Below are 16,790 nucleotides of genomic sequence, written 5' to 3' on the forward strand. Positions count from 1 at the left end.
AGACAGATAGGAGATAGATAGATAGATAGATGATAGATAGATAGATAGATAGATAGATAGATAGATAGATAGATAGGAGATAGATAGATAGATAGATAGATAGATAGGAGATAGATAGATAGATAGATAGGATAGGAGATAGATAGATAGATAGATAGATAGATAGGAGATAGATAGATAGATAGATAGGATAGGAGATAGATAGATAGATAGATAGATAGATAGATAGGAGATAGATAGATAGATAGATAGATAGATAGATAGATAGGATAGGAGATAGATAGATATAGGAGATAGATAGATAGATTGTAGCTTCTCTGTAGATTCTCATAGATTGTAAGCTCTTTTGAGCAGGGCCCTCAGTCCCATTGTGTGAAATGACGTTCTTTGTTATGTATGTCTGTATCTGAACCCTATAAATTGTACAGTGCTGCGGAATATGTTGGCACTATATAAATAAAATGTATTATTATTATTAGATAGATAGATAGGAGAGAGATAGATAGATAGATAGATAGATAGATAGATAGGAGATAGATAGATAGATAGATAGATAGATAGATAGATAGGAGATAGATAGATAGATAGATAGATAGATAGATAGATAGGAGATAGATAGATAGATAGATAGATAGGATAGGAGATAGATAGATAGGAGATAGATAGATAGATAGATAGATAGATAGATAGATAGATAGGAGATAGATAGATAGATAGATAGATAGATAGATAGATAGATAGATAGGAGATAGATAGATAGATAGATAGATAGATAGGAGATAGATAGATAGATAGATAGATAGATAGGAGATAGATAGATAGGAGATAGATAGATAGATAGGAGATAGATAGATAGATAGATAGATAGATAGGAGATAGATAGATAGGAGATAGATAGATAGATAGATAGATAGATAGATAGATAGACAGGAGATAGATAGATAGATAGATAGATAAGAGATAGATAGGAAATAGATAGATAGATAGATAGATAGATAGGATAGGAGATAGATAGATAGGAGATAGATAGATAGATAGATAGGAGATAGATAGATAGATAGATAGATAGATAGATAGATAGGAGATAGATAGATAGGAGATAGATAGATAGATAGATAGATAGATAGATAGATAGATAGACAGGAGATAGATAGATAGATAGATAGATAGATAAGAGATAGATAGGAAATAGATAGATAGATAGATAGATAGATAGGATAGGAGATAGATAGATAGGAGATAGATAGATAGATAGATAGGAGATAGATAGATAGATAGATAGATAGATAGATAGATAGATAGACAGATAGGAGATAGATAGATAGATAGATAGGAGATAGATAGATAGATAGATAGATAGATAGATAGATAGATAGACAGGAGATAGATAGATAGATAGATAGATAGATAGATGATAGATAGATAGATAGATAGATAGGAGATAGATAGATAGATAGATAGATAGATAGATAGATAGGAGATAGATAGATAGATAGATAGATAGATAGATAGGAGATAGATAGACAGATAGGAGATAGATAGATAGATGATAGATAGATAGATAGATAGATAGATAGATAGATAGATAGGAGATAGATAGATAGATAGATAGATAGGAGATAGATAGATAGATAGATAGATAGGAGATAGATAGATAGATAGATAGATAGATAGATAGGATAGGAGATAGATAGATAGATAGATAGATAGATAGATAGATAGATAGATAGGAGATAGATAGATAGATAGATAGATAGATAGATAGATAGATAGGATAGGAGATAGATAGATAGATAGGAGATAGATAGATAGATAGATAGATAGATAGATAGATAGGAGATAGATAGATAGATAGATAGATAGATAGATAGATAGATAGATATAGGAGATAGATAGATAGATTGTAGCTTCTCTGTAGATTCTCATAGATTGTAAGCTCTTTTGAGCAGGGCCCTCAGTCCCATTGTGTGAAATGACGTTCTTTGTTATGTATGTCTGTATCTGAACCCTATAAATTGTACAGTGCTGCGGAATATGTTGGCACTATATAAATAAAATGTATTATTATTATTATTAGATAGATAGGAGAGAGATAGATAGATAGATAGATAGATAGATAGATAGATAGATAGGAGATAGATAGATAGATAGATAGATAGGAGATAGATAGATAGATAGATAGATAGATAGATAGGAGATAGATTATCTATCTCCTATCTATCTATCTATCTATCTATCTATCTATCTATCTATCTATCTATCTCCTATCTATCTATCATCTATCTATCTATCTATCTATCTATCTATCATAGATAGATAGATAGATAGATAGATAGATAGATATGAATGTATGTATATGAGTGGCCCCACAATCCTTCAGGTCAGATATGAGGCGGTATATAGTACAAGTGCTGATGTGACAGGAGCTGCAGATACTCATCTGTTATCACACAGAGTGTTCCAGGAATCCAGAGTCGGCCGCCATTGGTCTTTCCAGGAAAGCTGGAGCCTACACCTGATGGCCCCCATAATGTACAGTCTTCTTTCCTGCAGAAATTCACTGGTTTATAAAATTTCTTAAAGAGGACCTGGTATGTATAAGGGCTTGGATGGGAGAAGAAAGGTTATACAATGAATGGGATGGTAACAAATCACCCAGTGGGGGCAAAATAGTTCCAAAAAACCTAAGCTCATCTCACAAAAAAACAAGACCTTTGCTGATACATAAATAAAATAAAAAAATGTCATGCTAAAGGCAAAAAAAAAAAACCCTCTGACTATTTGAGCCCATTTTTTGGACAGTAAAAGGGTTAACCAAAAGACGACCATCTTTTCACTTCTTGGGGTATGTTTGTACCTCGGAGGTTTTTAGGTTTTTTTTTTTTGGTACAAATGAATAGAAAATGGATTGCTGATAATCTATTGATGAAATATTCAGCAGCGGTGTTACAGAAATAGCCTGGTGCCCGTGTCGGTCCCCTGCGCCCCTACGGCCCTCTCACATTTTTCTCGCTGTGACATGCCGCGCTGAATGAGCTTGGTCTGAATTACAGCTTATTAGCATAATTAAGAGGCAGCGGAGATAACACTACATCATGTTCCCGGCCGCTCTCGGCATGTGGACGGCTCGCCCGGGTCATTATCACAAGTGCGCGGCACACTCATGGGAGCTACTGTCATGCATGGACCGCCACGTACTTGATTTGTCACCGTCTGCCGCAGAACCTGACATCGCCATGAATACCGGCCTCTTTATATGGCCCGCAACATGAAATATGCCTGAGCCCGCCGGGTTAAGTAGCAGATTATATCCTCGTACTTGTCAGGGGTGCTCCCCGCCAATGACAGATCGGAATCGAACCAGCGCCTTACTGAAATAGATATTTGTGAAGGTCTCTTAAAGGAGTCCTCTGTGTTATGCCTAGTGCAGGGCGTGAGAGGCGGAGCATAACAAGGCATAGGAGGGAAGCCCAGTGTTATGCTCCGCCCCCTCGGGCCCCGCACAAGGCCTAAGACTGATGGAACTCAAAGCAACCAATCACAGCTTTCATTCCTTATAGCGCTCGTAACAAAATATAAGTTGTTGCAAGGGACGACAAAGACTTGTAAACAGTTTCTTCTAGATCTGGATGGGTATCTTGTATGGTTGCTGATTGTAATTTTGCCAGAACAGTCTCGAATTTTCAGTAACAATCGGCAGGAAAATTTAGGCATGCTCATAGCTGTGGTTGAACAATCGGCATCGGCAAAGATCGGATTCAGCGATCAAGCAAATTTCACGATCGCAATCGGAATTCCAATCCAATTTTTTGGGGGCAGGATCGAGGTCTCACGTTAGTTCCCACAATGTGTGGCTACTGTCCAATCATTGTGGGAAAAGCTAACATTAGGGTTGAGCGATCGGGATCGGAAAAGATCGGATTACGATCGGCGATCGAGAAAATTTCATGATCGCGATCGGCTGGAAAATGATTGAAAATCGGATTTTAAAAACGATCCTGAAATCTCAATATTGGCTCAACCCTACCCATAGCCAAAAAGCTACATATTTCCCCCCAAGTAGGTGGTCTCAATCTGTTTAGGGCCAGAATAAGGACTTCACTATATGAAGTGGTGGGTACCTTGTATAGATCCCAATTGTCCCAATGTTGTCAGAGAGTCTCGAATTTTCAGAAACAATACTGGCCAATGTGGGTATGTGTAAGCGTGAAAAGGGGCGTAGCTCACTCCAAAGGTGGGTGGTTCCACTATTTTTAGGACCAGCATCAGTATGTGAAATGGTGGGTACCTGGTATAGATCCCAATTGTCCCAATGTTGTCAGAGAGTTTTGAATTTTCTTATATTTGGGCATGTCAAAGCCTGAAAAGGGGTGTAACTCACCCCGAAAGGGTTGATATGGACAATTCTATGGGGCTGTCCAGGGAGAAAGAGCTAAACGTCCCTATTTTACCACCATAAATTGTTGTGTACTATATCACCCATTAAGCCCTTCTGGCCCCATTCCCCTTATAAATAGGACTCTTCCGATGTCTTAGTAGTCAGGCCTCCATAGTAGTGTCAGGTGACCTCTCCTGGGCCTGGAGTATAGTTAATAGGGGATCTACAACCCCAAAATTGCCAGTTTAGGGGGCAAACTACTGGGCACAAATTTTTATCCAATGGCAAACACAGAATGGCGTGAAAATGTTTGAACAAAGCCATGCCCACATGGGCTTGTCAGCGACCCCTTTAGGACATCATCACGCCCACTTTTGTATACCTCCACGCCTCCTCAGGGGATGTCTTTTGTTGCACAGGGTCATGGTCTCAAATTTTATGGCCTTGAAGATGTTTGTGAGTTGCATTATTCATAATCTATGCAAATACTGTATTAATATGAGGATGCTGATTGTGTCCGTGGCGAACTACACAGTGGATGGAGTTGCCCTTTAAAATAATTTTTTTAAAAACTTTATCGATTTTTTTAAATCACTAACAGTACAGACAATAGATATGGCTGAAACCGTACACCATCCTTTCCTATCGTGTAGCCTGCAGATTACTGTTGTCTTACTCCGCGGTAGACAAGGCTGCTTGTTAAACACGATTATCGAAACGCGTCTCTTTGTGCCCCCAGATGGGCGAATTTAATAAAAGCGAAAACCTTGTTGTGAGAGTCATTTTAGTTTTGCACACGCACCTGGTTTGACAGCTAAAATAATTATTTCCCGAGTTGGTTTGTAATTAGAGACGAGGGGTGAATGACACTCCAGTAAACAGTGCGGGGGAGGTGCGCAGCTCCTGGTACTATCAACAAGATTACGAGACGCTTGAAGATTTCTTATAAAGACCAGTCATGTAGATAGAGGAGAAGGGGAGGGGGTGGCAATAGCCAAATCCATGGGACAACTTGCTGGTGCCCTATGATTGGACAGCCAGTACTTGGTGTGCTCCTTCCTAAAACCCATAATGTCGGCATAAGAGCCACTGGCACGTTGGCCCTTCTACCAATTAGGGGACTGGGACAAACTTGAGATGTAGACCCTCTATCTTTTGCCCCATGGCATATACTAAACTGTATGACCTTTCTCATGGGGTTACTGCTCAAGGGGTATTGGTTAAGCTTAAAATATAACTGTATTAAGAGGAGAACTCTATGCAGGCGTGGCTCTTTAACTTGCGACCCATGTGTAGTAGGCCTATTAACCTGTGACCCATGTATGGGTGGCCTCTAAACCTGTGGTCCATGTAAGGGGTTGCCTCAACCTGTGGTCCATGTATGGGTAGCTTTTTAGCCTGTGGTCCATGTATGGGTAGCCTCTTAACCGGTGGCCTGTGTATGTACAGTTCCTTTACCTGTGGTCCATGTAAGGGGTTGCCTCAACCTGTGGTCCATGTAAGGTGTTGCCTCAACCTGTGGTCCATGTAAGGGGTCGCCTCAACCTGTGGTACATGTAAGGTGTTGAATCAACCTGTGGTCCATGTGAGGGGTTGCCTCAACCTGTGGTCCATGTAAGGGGTTGCCTCAACCCGTGGTCTATGTATGGGTAGCTTTTTAGCATGTGGTCCATGTATGGGTAGCCTCTTAACCGGTGGCCTATGTATGTATGGTTCCTTTACCTGTGGCCCAAGTATGGGTGGCCTTTTAACCAGTGGTCCATGTATGGGTGACCTGTTAACCTATGGTCCATAAACGGATAGCCTGTTAACCTGTGATCCATGTATAGGTGGGTTCATAATTGTCCTCTCATGTATGGTTGACCTGCTAACCAGTGGTCTATATATGGGTGGCCTACGCAACCATCAGTCCATCAGTTGCGAATCTACAAGCATACCTTGAGAGTTACAGGACCAAGCCATTGATGGGCCAGATCCATCATAATACAAGTGCTTTGTTACTGACTTTCCTTTGTAGTTAAAGGGGAGGTCTCAACCATGACACTGCTTTATATTACAACCATATACCCTTATAGGGAACTCTGAATTAAAGGGGTTCTACGGAATGAAAACCACCCTTGTCCACAGGCTGTACAGGGTATTGCAGCCCCATTAATTCAATGGATCCTCACTGGGCAATAGTGGAGAGGGGTTCCAAAGAGCAGCTTTCGCTTTAGAGGACCTCTCCTGTTACCCAGATAACTTATTGATATGAATGGACACTGTGTAATACTTAGTTTCACCTGCAGAGGTGCTGTAGGGAAAACAAATATTTGCTTGTTTTCCCACAGGTATAGTTGGTTACGTAGCGTCCAAGTAGGTGAACACATTCTGATCAGCTTATTGTCAATGGGCCTTCTATAATCTTAAATGGTTCTCCATTATAGAACCCCTTTAAGGTGTAAGGTATATCACTGCTCCTATATGGTACCTGAGCCTCATCCAGAAGGTTACTCAGCCATGTAATAAACACCTTTGCTTGGCTCTTCTCCTGTATTGATTCCTACATTTCTACCGCCAGCTTGCGGAGAGTTTTTATTTATCCAAATATAAATTACCCATCTGATCAAATATTTTACTCCACGGCAAATCTCTGCAGAGCCGCAGGCAGATGTCTCCGACACACAGCCCAGCTGGCTTCAATAGCTCACAGTACTGACGATTTGTGCTTATAATGAAGCTAATAAGCCTGATATCCAGCACTGCTTCCCAGAGCTTACAATCTAGGGACCCAATAAAATAATATGCAGGGTAGAAGAAAGTAAAATGAGCTGAATAATTCCTTTATATATCTTTGTAGTGGTCTGAGTACTATTTTCCTGACACTGAGATCCAAATACTCTGCTTTCTATGGACGTAAAAGATAAAATTCAGCCACCACTAGAGGGAGCTCATATTGACAGTAGGAGCTGTATGCGGTGCGCCCCCTAGTGGTAGCTGCAGGCAGGTAGAATTTTATCATATCAACCCTATGGCTGAAAAAAAGTGGAGCTCGCATCTGTAAAGCTACGTAATGAAATTCAGTGTAGAATTTTGTACCTAAATACATAAAAAATACCCAGGTCACTTTCGGGACTTCCCATATAATATCTATCTAATTATGAACACCATTGCTCCTATAAATAAAAACAAAACAAAACATGTGCCTGCATGGTAACAGACTCCTGTTATGGGTCCAGGGGGCTGTGGGCCTGGAGGCAAAACTTAGACCAAGTTGTATTCCTGTCTATTTTGAGGCCAGGACTCATTAAAATGTAGTCGAAAAGTGAGAGCAAATAGAAGGTAATAATAGATTTCCACAAGATCCGACTACACACAGAATTTGTTTGCAGTTTGTTACCATAGAGACATATAGGTCTGCATAGAAGCTGTGGACACCAAATACACAGTCCAGTCACATTAATGTGACCACCTGTCAAAATCCAGAACCACCTTTGGCAGAGCAGACCGCTGCGAGACGTGCAGGAAGAGAGGGGATGTTGTGATGATGTCACTGGGATTTTGAGCCATGAAGACTCCAGTGCCGTGGCCAGTTGCGCTAGATTACGCGGTTGAGCATCCATGGCGTTAACAACCCAATTGAGGTGGTCCCACAGATTGTAGATCGGGTTCAAGTCCGGGGAATTTGCTGGCCAAGGGAGTACGGTAAACTCATCCTGGTGCTCCTCCAACCACGCACGTACACTGCGAGCTTTATGCTACGTCGCATTGTCCTTCTGGTAGATGCTATCATGCTGAGGAAAAACAATTCGCATGTACTGGTGAACATGGTCCGCAAGGATAGATGCATACTTGTGTTGATCCATCGTGCCTTCCACAGAGATCAGTGCACCCAGATGGCTGATGACACGTGGCTTCTGCCACTGGTTATTTAATGTTCACGTCAAAAGTAGGCGGTGGATGTCAAAAGTAGGCGGTGGTCACATTACTATGACTGGACTGTGTAGTAGGGGATTAGATGCACTACAGAAATAAAAGGAAAAATATTGGTTGCAAAAGTATCCACCCCTATTCTCGTATTTGCAATTCAGTATACCTTGTACTAAATCCCAAAAAGACTGCGGGGAAACTGGTCTGCCCAGAGGAAATGAACACAGACAGAGGGAGAATAGCAGAGCTCCGATGGCTACATGAGCACAGTTATTCTTAGAAAAATCTATAAATTGTTATTAAAACAAAATCGTAATAAATCTGCAAAAATGGGAAAAGGTTCCGACTGTAAACAAGCGTGACGTGAAAGACGAAATCTGTAACATATCCATTTGTGTCTTAAAGAACAGCAATATTTTTATTCATTTATGGCCTGAGCAGGAAAATCTGTGCTAATGAGTAAAAGTGAGAAAAACACTAAATAAATAAAAAATTTAAATTAAAAAGCATATCAAACCTGATAAAAACAGATGTACACAGCAAAACACAAAATAAGATGGAGTATTAAAAATCTAAGGCTTACAATTTTTTGTTGTATGTTCTTGCACAACAAGTCACATGATCTGGCTTTTTTTTTTTTTTTTTAAATCTTTTTAATTTTCTTTTTCATTTAGGATTGGAGGAAGAAGACAGCATCTATGTGTTTAAGGATGACGAGATTATTGAGTATGATGGAGAGTTTTCAGCAGACACTCTGGTTGAGTTCCTACTTGATGTGAGTCCAATAAGAAAATATTTTTTTTTAATATTTTGATGATATGTGACATAACTCATCCATATGACCTTATTTCGGGTCCCTAGAAGTGGTAATGTAGCACAAAACGTCTATGGGCCCATAGTGTATAAGCTTTGACGTTCCATATTACATACAGGACACAGTTGCAAGCTACACTCAATGCATATTGTCACATCAGTCATGACTAGAAATGGTCAGATGTGGTCACCATCAAATCAGGTCTATATGTATCAGATCAGTCTTCCATTGGAATGCATAATATTTGAATGATATTTAGATCCACAGAGTAGATAAATGGACCATCCATGGACCAACTAAGTCATGACGAAGAGTAAATTCAAGACTCCTAAATTTTGTCATGGACTTTAGTTATTACTAGAAGGGTTTGGCCATAAACTATGTGGGAATCTCTCTAATGTCCTGCATGGCCTCCACAGGAGAAGTTGTGCAATATATATTTCTCAATGGCTGAGTATATAATGTAAGGCTGAGTCTACTAGAGTGAGAGACGCCAGTGGTGGTCAACTTCCCATCGTGTTAACAGAAGGACTCTTAAATGTGGATGGAAAGTGAAGCTGGACTCTTCGAAGACTTGATTAACTCGGTAGGATGGAAAGAAAAGACAAAAGGAAATAGGACAAGATTGTTGATGACAAGAGCTAGTCTGAGAAATGGGGGGGGGGGAATGGAAGAGGAACTGGAAAAAAGGAAGCAAAATCCACTACAAAGAAAAGCAAGGAAGAGGAGGCCAGAAGAGGAAGGGGAAGTCCACAATAGTAGACTTGAAGGTAGTGAAAAGAAGAGATAAAGTGAAGAGATGGAAGGTAGGAAGTAAGGGAGTCGAAAAAGCATGGCAAAATGAGGGAAACAGAGGAAACGTAGAAGAAACGAGATGAGAGTTAGGAAGTCGGAAAGTAGATGGACACCAGAAGATAACATTTGTAAGAGAAGGAAGGTAGGAAGTAAGGGAGGAAGAGGGGAAAAGTGGAGGAGAAGAGATGAGGTGAAAGTAAAGTTAAAAAGTTAGGAAGTAGAAAAACAAATCCAAAAAAAAATTGGTGGGACTGACTGGGCTAACTTTGTCTCAATGGTAGATGTTGGGGGAAAGAAGGATCAACTGTTGAATTTCAATATGGCCCAATCTTTTGCTCTCTGAGAAGATAGGCTTCCACCAGACGTGTCTAACAGCAGTTTATTCTCCTCTAGCTACTGAAAACACGCGTACATTCCACTAAATGTATGAATGGGGTAAATCAGGAGTAATAATTGTTAGCAGAATTAGCGTTCGGTTGACATCTATCTAGAGGGTATGGCCATGACAGAAGACAGGCAGACCAAAGTTCGTGTAAAAAGAGGCTGCAGATGTTATATAAATGGCGAGAGGAGAAACTGAGGACATTTGAGAGATGGGAGTGAGAAGAACGATGATGAGGAGAGACAAGTGGAGTCACTCAGGAGGTGAAGAGACTGATGACTACGATGAAGAACGGAACAGTATAATGAGGAGAATTAGACAAGAGCAACAGGAGGCCAAGAGATAGAAATGTGACATTAGCGGTAGAGGTAAAATATATGAAACCTCACCAAGGTAGTCAAGAGACAGAAGATGGGGGAGGGCAAAATCATCATGGGATCATAACACCCCCGGCCGAAGAGGCTATATCTGCAGGTAGTTGACTTTGGATTCCACATATTAAGCTAAATCGCCAACACCGTGGTAGCTCTAATACCTATTTTTCATAATTAAGATGCCTCTTGCTCCTAGTTATTGGCAGCATTATTTTAAGAGGACACACTCTGCTTGGCACAGACAGTAAATCCAGTGTTTACAGAATTAAGTCCCGGCTGACCCCAATTACAGCTCCGGAATATAACGAAATCTGAAAGATTGCACAGCTCAATCAGAAAAAAAAGCTATTGAAATCCCTTCCCTAGGAAACAGACATGTTTGGAATAATACAGAGTACCCAGGGAGGTTATTTAGGTCGAATACTAACAATTAACCTTTCTTTTTTTGAAGGTCTTCCAGGCCACACAGTCACCGTTCATCAGTGGTCGGTGCCAGAGAGAAAATAAATTGTATTTTCCCTATTATGAGGATTGAACATAAAATAGACTATATCTTAATCAAAATGGTAAAAACATGGCTGTTTAGACTTGGAGGCAGCTTACTATAACAGAAACCTCCCTCCTGAGACCGAAATCTTAACCCTTCCCCTGTTCCAAAGCTTCATCCTCTTCTGGTGCTCCAAATGACCATGGAAAGAACCAGTAGGGCTAATATATCAAGAAGGTAGAGATGAATCAAGTCATTGCTAGTGGTTGATGTATGGAGAAGTCTTCATGAAAGTGCACTAAGTTCTTTGTAGGTTCTTGAGGACCACTCATTCAGAAGTACCCTCTAGCCGTACTCCAATGGAGCAGGGAAAGAACCAGAAGGGCTATTATATTGAGAATGTAGAGATGATTCAAGTCATCCCAAAATATGCTAGTTGCTAGTGGTTGATGTATGGTGAAGTCTTAATGAAAGTGCACTAAGTTCTTTGTAGGTTCTGGAGGACCACCCATTCAGAACTACCCTCTAGCCGCACTCCAAATGGAGCAGGGAAAGAACTAGAAGGGCTAATATATTGAGAATGTAGACCTAATTCAAGTAATCAAAAATCGTACTGCTCGCTAGTGATTGATGTAAGATTAGGGTTGAGCCGATCTTGAGATTTCAGGATCGATTTTAAAATCCGATCACAATCATGGAATTTGCTCGATTGCCAATCCGATCCGATCTTTCCTGAATCTGATCGCTCAACCCCAATTGTATATTATATATACAGTATGGTTGAACCGATCTTGAGATTTCAAAATCTGATTTCCGATCATCTTCCAGCCGATCTCGATCGTGAAATTGCTCAATCGCCGATCAAGATCCAATCTTTCCCGATCCCGATCGCTCAAACCTATGTAAGATGTTTTAACAAAAGATGACTTATTAGGTTCTGGAGGATCTACTCTACCAGTGCTCCAGCCGAGCATGGAAAGAACCAGTAAGACTAATACATTGATAACATAGCACTGATTCAAGTAATCTAAAACAGTATGTGACATAAGGAGATGGTTTAACGAAAGTGGACTTTGTCCTTTGTAGGTTCTGGAGGACCCAGTGGAATTCATTGATGGAAGTCATGAACTTGCCGCCTTTGAGAATATTGATGATGAACCCAAACTGATTGGTTATTTCAAGAATGAGGAGTCAGAGCGTAAGTAGAATTTTATTGATCCAGTGGTCTACGACAATTTCACAATGGTAGTCACTCAATGTAAATGCGGATACTTCACTTTCGACAGACACCAAATAGCCATACTGTCCATCTTCTTTGAAGGACACTTTTTAGTGCAATTTCGGATGGCTTCACTGTAAATGGTCTTTTCGGGGAGGAGATTTTCTGGAGATAATATAGACAATTGCTTCTGTAGTGTACGTTAGCTGTATGTATCGGGAGAGTCTTCACAAATATCTCAAGCATACCAAGACCCCATCAATATAAATGATGGACATTGAAAAGTGTAGTATGAAAGTCTGGCACATCTGTTAATCCGGAAGGGTCCTGAGGGTCCTGCATTACATGGCGGTCTGCAGATTATCTGGCTGGTCGCTGTTCTGTTTTGACTACAACCATTTACCGGGGGCAGAAATCGATGCGTGTAAAATGCTGACGGAGGATTTCAGGCCAGTCTGTCAGAGGAATTTTCTGCCCATGAAGCCTCGGGAAGAGGGGATGAATCCAGATTATATGGTGACACTCAGCAGATCCCAGTACAATGGGCTTACAAAGAGAGGACCAGCGGATCAGAGCCACAGCATGGTTTTACACTGGATAGTCTTCACGTACTGTCTATACATCATCTTATACTATCTATACATCCTCACATATTATCTATATGTCTTCCTCACCTAATATCTATATGTACTCATGATCTATATGTCTTCAGGGAACATACAAATATTCACATACTATCTGTATGTCATTAGGTACTACAGTATCTATATGCTTTCACCTACTATTTATACATACTCACTATCTATACCTCCTCATGTACTGTCAATATGTCCTTATTTACTATGTATGCTCATGTACTATCTATAAATCCTCATGTACAATCTATACGTTCTTACACACTATCTATACATCCGCGTATACAATCTCTTTGTCCTCAAGTGCTATCTGTATATCCTGACATACTACCTATACTTCCTCACATGTTATCTATATATCCTCATTTGCAGTCTATACATCCATTCCTCACATACTATCAACATGTCCTAATGTACAATCTATACATCCTTACATAATTTATACATTTTCATGTACTAACTATACATCCCCATATAAAATCTATGCATCCTCATAGCCTATCTATACAGCCTATCCTATACATCCTATCTATACGCCCTCATATATTATCTCTATATCCCCTTGGAAAATCTATACATTGTCATGTAACATCTATATCTTCATATACTATCTATACATCATCATGTACTATCTATACATCTTCCTGTAATATCTATGCATCTTCACATCCTATTTATATATAAGTCCTAATACACTATCTATACATCCTCATATACTATCTATACCACCCCTCATACTATCTATACCACCTCATATACTATCTATACATCCTCATATACTATCTATACCACCCCTCATACTATCTATACCCTCATATACTATCTATACATCCTCACATACTATCTATACCACCTCATATACTATCTATACATCCTCATAAACTATCTATACCACCCCTCATACTATCTATACCCTCATATACTAGCTATACATGCTCACATACTATCTATACCACCTCACATACTATCTATACATCCTCACATCCTGTCTATATGTTCTCATAAAATATCTAAACTTCCTTATTTACGTCAGTATCTATGAATCCTTATGTACTACCTATACACCCTCATATACAATCTATACCTCCCTACACCCTATCAATACACCCTCATATACTGTCTCATGTAATATCTATAAGTCCCCATCAGGCAGCAAGGACAGTGGGATATTAAACCTGAGCCCCCTCCTACAAATACAGCCATTAATGATATCTCTGTTATCATCACTATATACCATGAGTGACCCAGAGGTAGGGGCTCTATTGTCCTGCCAAGGGCCTTACCTAGCCTTCAGACTCTCTGCATGGTAGAGTTCTCCCTTATAAGTGCTGTGGTATGGAGCTATATCTCATTGCTTTCAGGGGTACAGTGTAATAAATATACATGGGTAAGAGACGTACGTCCACCATTGATACAAGCACCAGCTTTTCACTTAAGGGTTAATAGCTCAAATGAAAGGCGCATTTAATGGGGGTATTAAAAGATTTAGTGAGTCAGCAGCCAGCGAGCTACCACACCATTCAATGCCTCAGTACACAAAGATGCTTCCGCAGCACCCCCGGCCTGGTGCCACAGCGAGACCCCCCTCCCCCTCCTCCTGCCGCCGCACATGTTTATGTGGCCCATTAACAGAACCTCTCAAGTGTTGTGTGAAATAATCCCAGAAGCCATTACAGAAAATCCCCCAACATCTGTGTCCTTATCCTGCACGCCAAGTATCAGCCTGTCATTGTCCTGTACCCCAAGTAACAACGTGTCATTGTCCTGTACCCCAAGTGTCAGCGTGTCATTGTTCTGTACCCCAAGTATCAGCCTGTCATTATCCTGTACCCCAAGTATCAGCCTGTCATTATCCTGTACCCCAAGTATCAGCCTGTCATTATCCTGTAGCCCAAGTATCAGCCTGTCATTATCCTGTAGCCCAAGTATCAGCCTGTCATTATCCTGTACCCCCAGTATCAGCCTGTCATTATCCTGTACCCCAAGTATCAGCCTGTCATTATCCTGTACCCCAAGTGTCAGCCTGTCATTATCCTATACCCCAAGTATCAGCCTGTCATTATCCTGTACCCCAAGTGTCAGCCTGTCATTATCCTGTACCCCAAGTATCAGCCTGTCATTATCCTGTACCCCGAGTATCAGCCTGTCATTATCCTGTACCCCAAGTGTCAGCCTGTCATTATCCTGTACCCCAAGTATCAGCCTGTCATTATCCTGTACCCCAAGTGTCAGCCTGTCATTATCCTGTACCCCAAGTATCAGCCTGTCATTGTCCTGCACCCCAAGTATCAGCCTGTCATTATCCTGTACCCCAAGTATCAGCCTGTCATTATCCTGTACCCCAAGTGTCAGACTGTCATTACCCTGTACCCCGAGTATCAGCCTGTCATTATCCTGTACCCCAAGTGTCAGCCTGTCATTATCCTGTACCCCAAGTATCAGCCTGTCATTATCCTGTACCCCAAGTATCAGCCTGTCATTATCCTGTACCCCAAGTGTCAGCCTGTCATTATCCTGTACCCCAAGTATCAGCCTGTCATTATCCTGTACCCCAAGTATCAGCCTGTCATTATCCTGTACCACAAGTGTCAGCCTGTCATTGTCTTGTACCTTTAGCCTAGATTCTCATGATGGGCGTATTGTAGAAGTGGGGACTCTGTGTTTTAGATGATGATCTAGTCATCTGTCCATGTTACTATCATTAGGGTGGCAGCTTGCTGGTTCTGGCTGAGCAGCATGATACATCCGTGCCAGTAACACATGTTCTCTATAGCTTTCCAACCAAACATGGGGCCACCAATGGAGACATAGGATTCTTCTGGAACTATACCAAAAAGTTATGGGAGAAATTGTCATGCTATATTTCCAGATAACCAGTCATCTTGTTGTTTAATTTGGTAAGGGTTAATAAACCTTTGGACTTCATCCTGTGTATATGGACAGACCCCTGTGCAGAGAGCGCTACATTTTCCAATATTATTGGGCTGTACATCGAGCCTCACAGTACATTAATCCTTGTTTATTTGCATACGCTTACCTTCTCCTGCCCACACAGTCCTGACAAGCGTGCAGTGTAAGTGCACTCCCTGAGTAATGAGAAAGCGACTGCGTGACTTGTACCTGTATCTGATACTAGTAATAACATGAAACGGATCGTAAGAGATCTGGAGACGTTCATCATCAGAAGACATACCCAGTACCATAGCCAGAAGATGTACGAAGCTTGTTTAGTCTCTCAAAACCTTGTATAAGACCATGCAGAAACACCAGACTGACATATAATGTCAGTATATATATCGAAAACAATGGTGACCTTCTAGAGATAGTTCTCTGTCAACCTTCCATTGTAGTGAGACCTTCATTTTTACCCTGGTCAATATGATAGTTTTGCCTAAGGGTCCATTAACACAGAGTAATGTGCCGCGTGATCTGGCACATATACGGCATGTGAGACTTTGCACGCCGTAAAAGCTCCCATTGATTTCAATGGGAGCCGGGATCGTATACGGCGCGTTATTTTGCGGCCACAAAAACACGGCAAACTGTGGAAACCAATGGATAAGCCGAGATGCATGAACAGATTTTTTGTGAAATTGCTTTACTATGGTAGAATTTTTGAAATTATAGAAAGTGTAATGTATAGGTCAAATCCAACAACGCCTCCAAATTTAGGGCATCGTAAAGACTAGATTTGGGCATCAGAAAGTCTACATGAAATTGCCACCAGTACGTTTCAGAACTGATAGTCAGGTGGCCTTTATATGGCTCAGGGTAAATAGATTATAATTTTTAGAGGA

At 40.7% G+C, this 16,790-nt stretch overlaps 1 protein-coding gene across 1 annotated transcript in view; it reads left to right on the forward strand.

The window, feature by feature from the left end:
- The window catches only part of CASQ1 (calsequestrin 1), a 71,652-nt gene that overhangs the window by 23,683 nt on the left and 31,179 nt on the right, over positions 1-16,790 (forward strand). Inside the window, exons 3-4 of the mRNA XM_075283259.1 lie at positions 8,962-9,062; positions 12,226-12,337. Of these exons, the coding sequence (XP_075139360.1) occupies positions 8,962-9,062; positions 12,226-12,337 (213 nt within the window). The remainder of the gene's footprint in view (positions 1-8,961; positions 9,063-12,225; positions 12,338-16,790) is intronic.

The sequence above is a fragment of the Leptodactylus fuscus genome, chromosome 7 (assembly GCF_031893055.1).
Source record: "Leptodactylus fuscus isolate aLepFus1 chromosome 7, aLepFus1.hap2, whole genome shotgun sequence".
In the NCBI taxonomy this organism is placed as follows: domain Eukaryota; kingdom Metazoa; phylum Chordata; class Amphibia; order Anura; family Leptodactylidae; genus Leptodactylus; species Leptodactylus fuscus.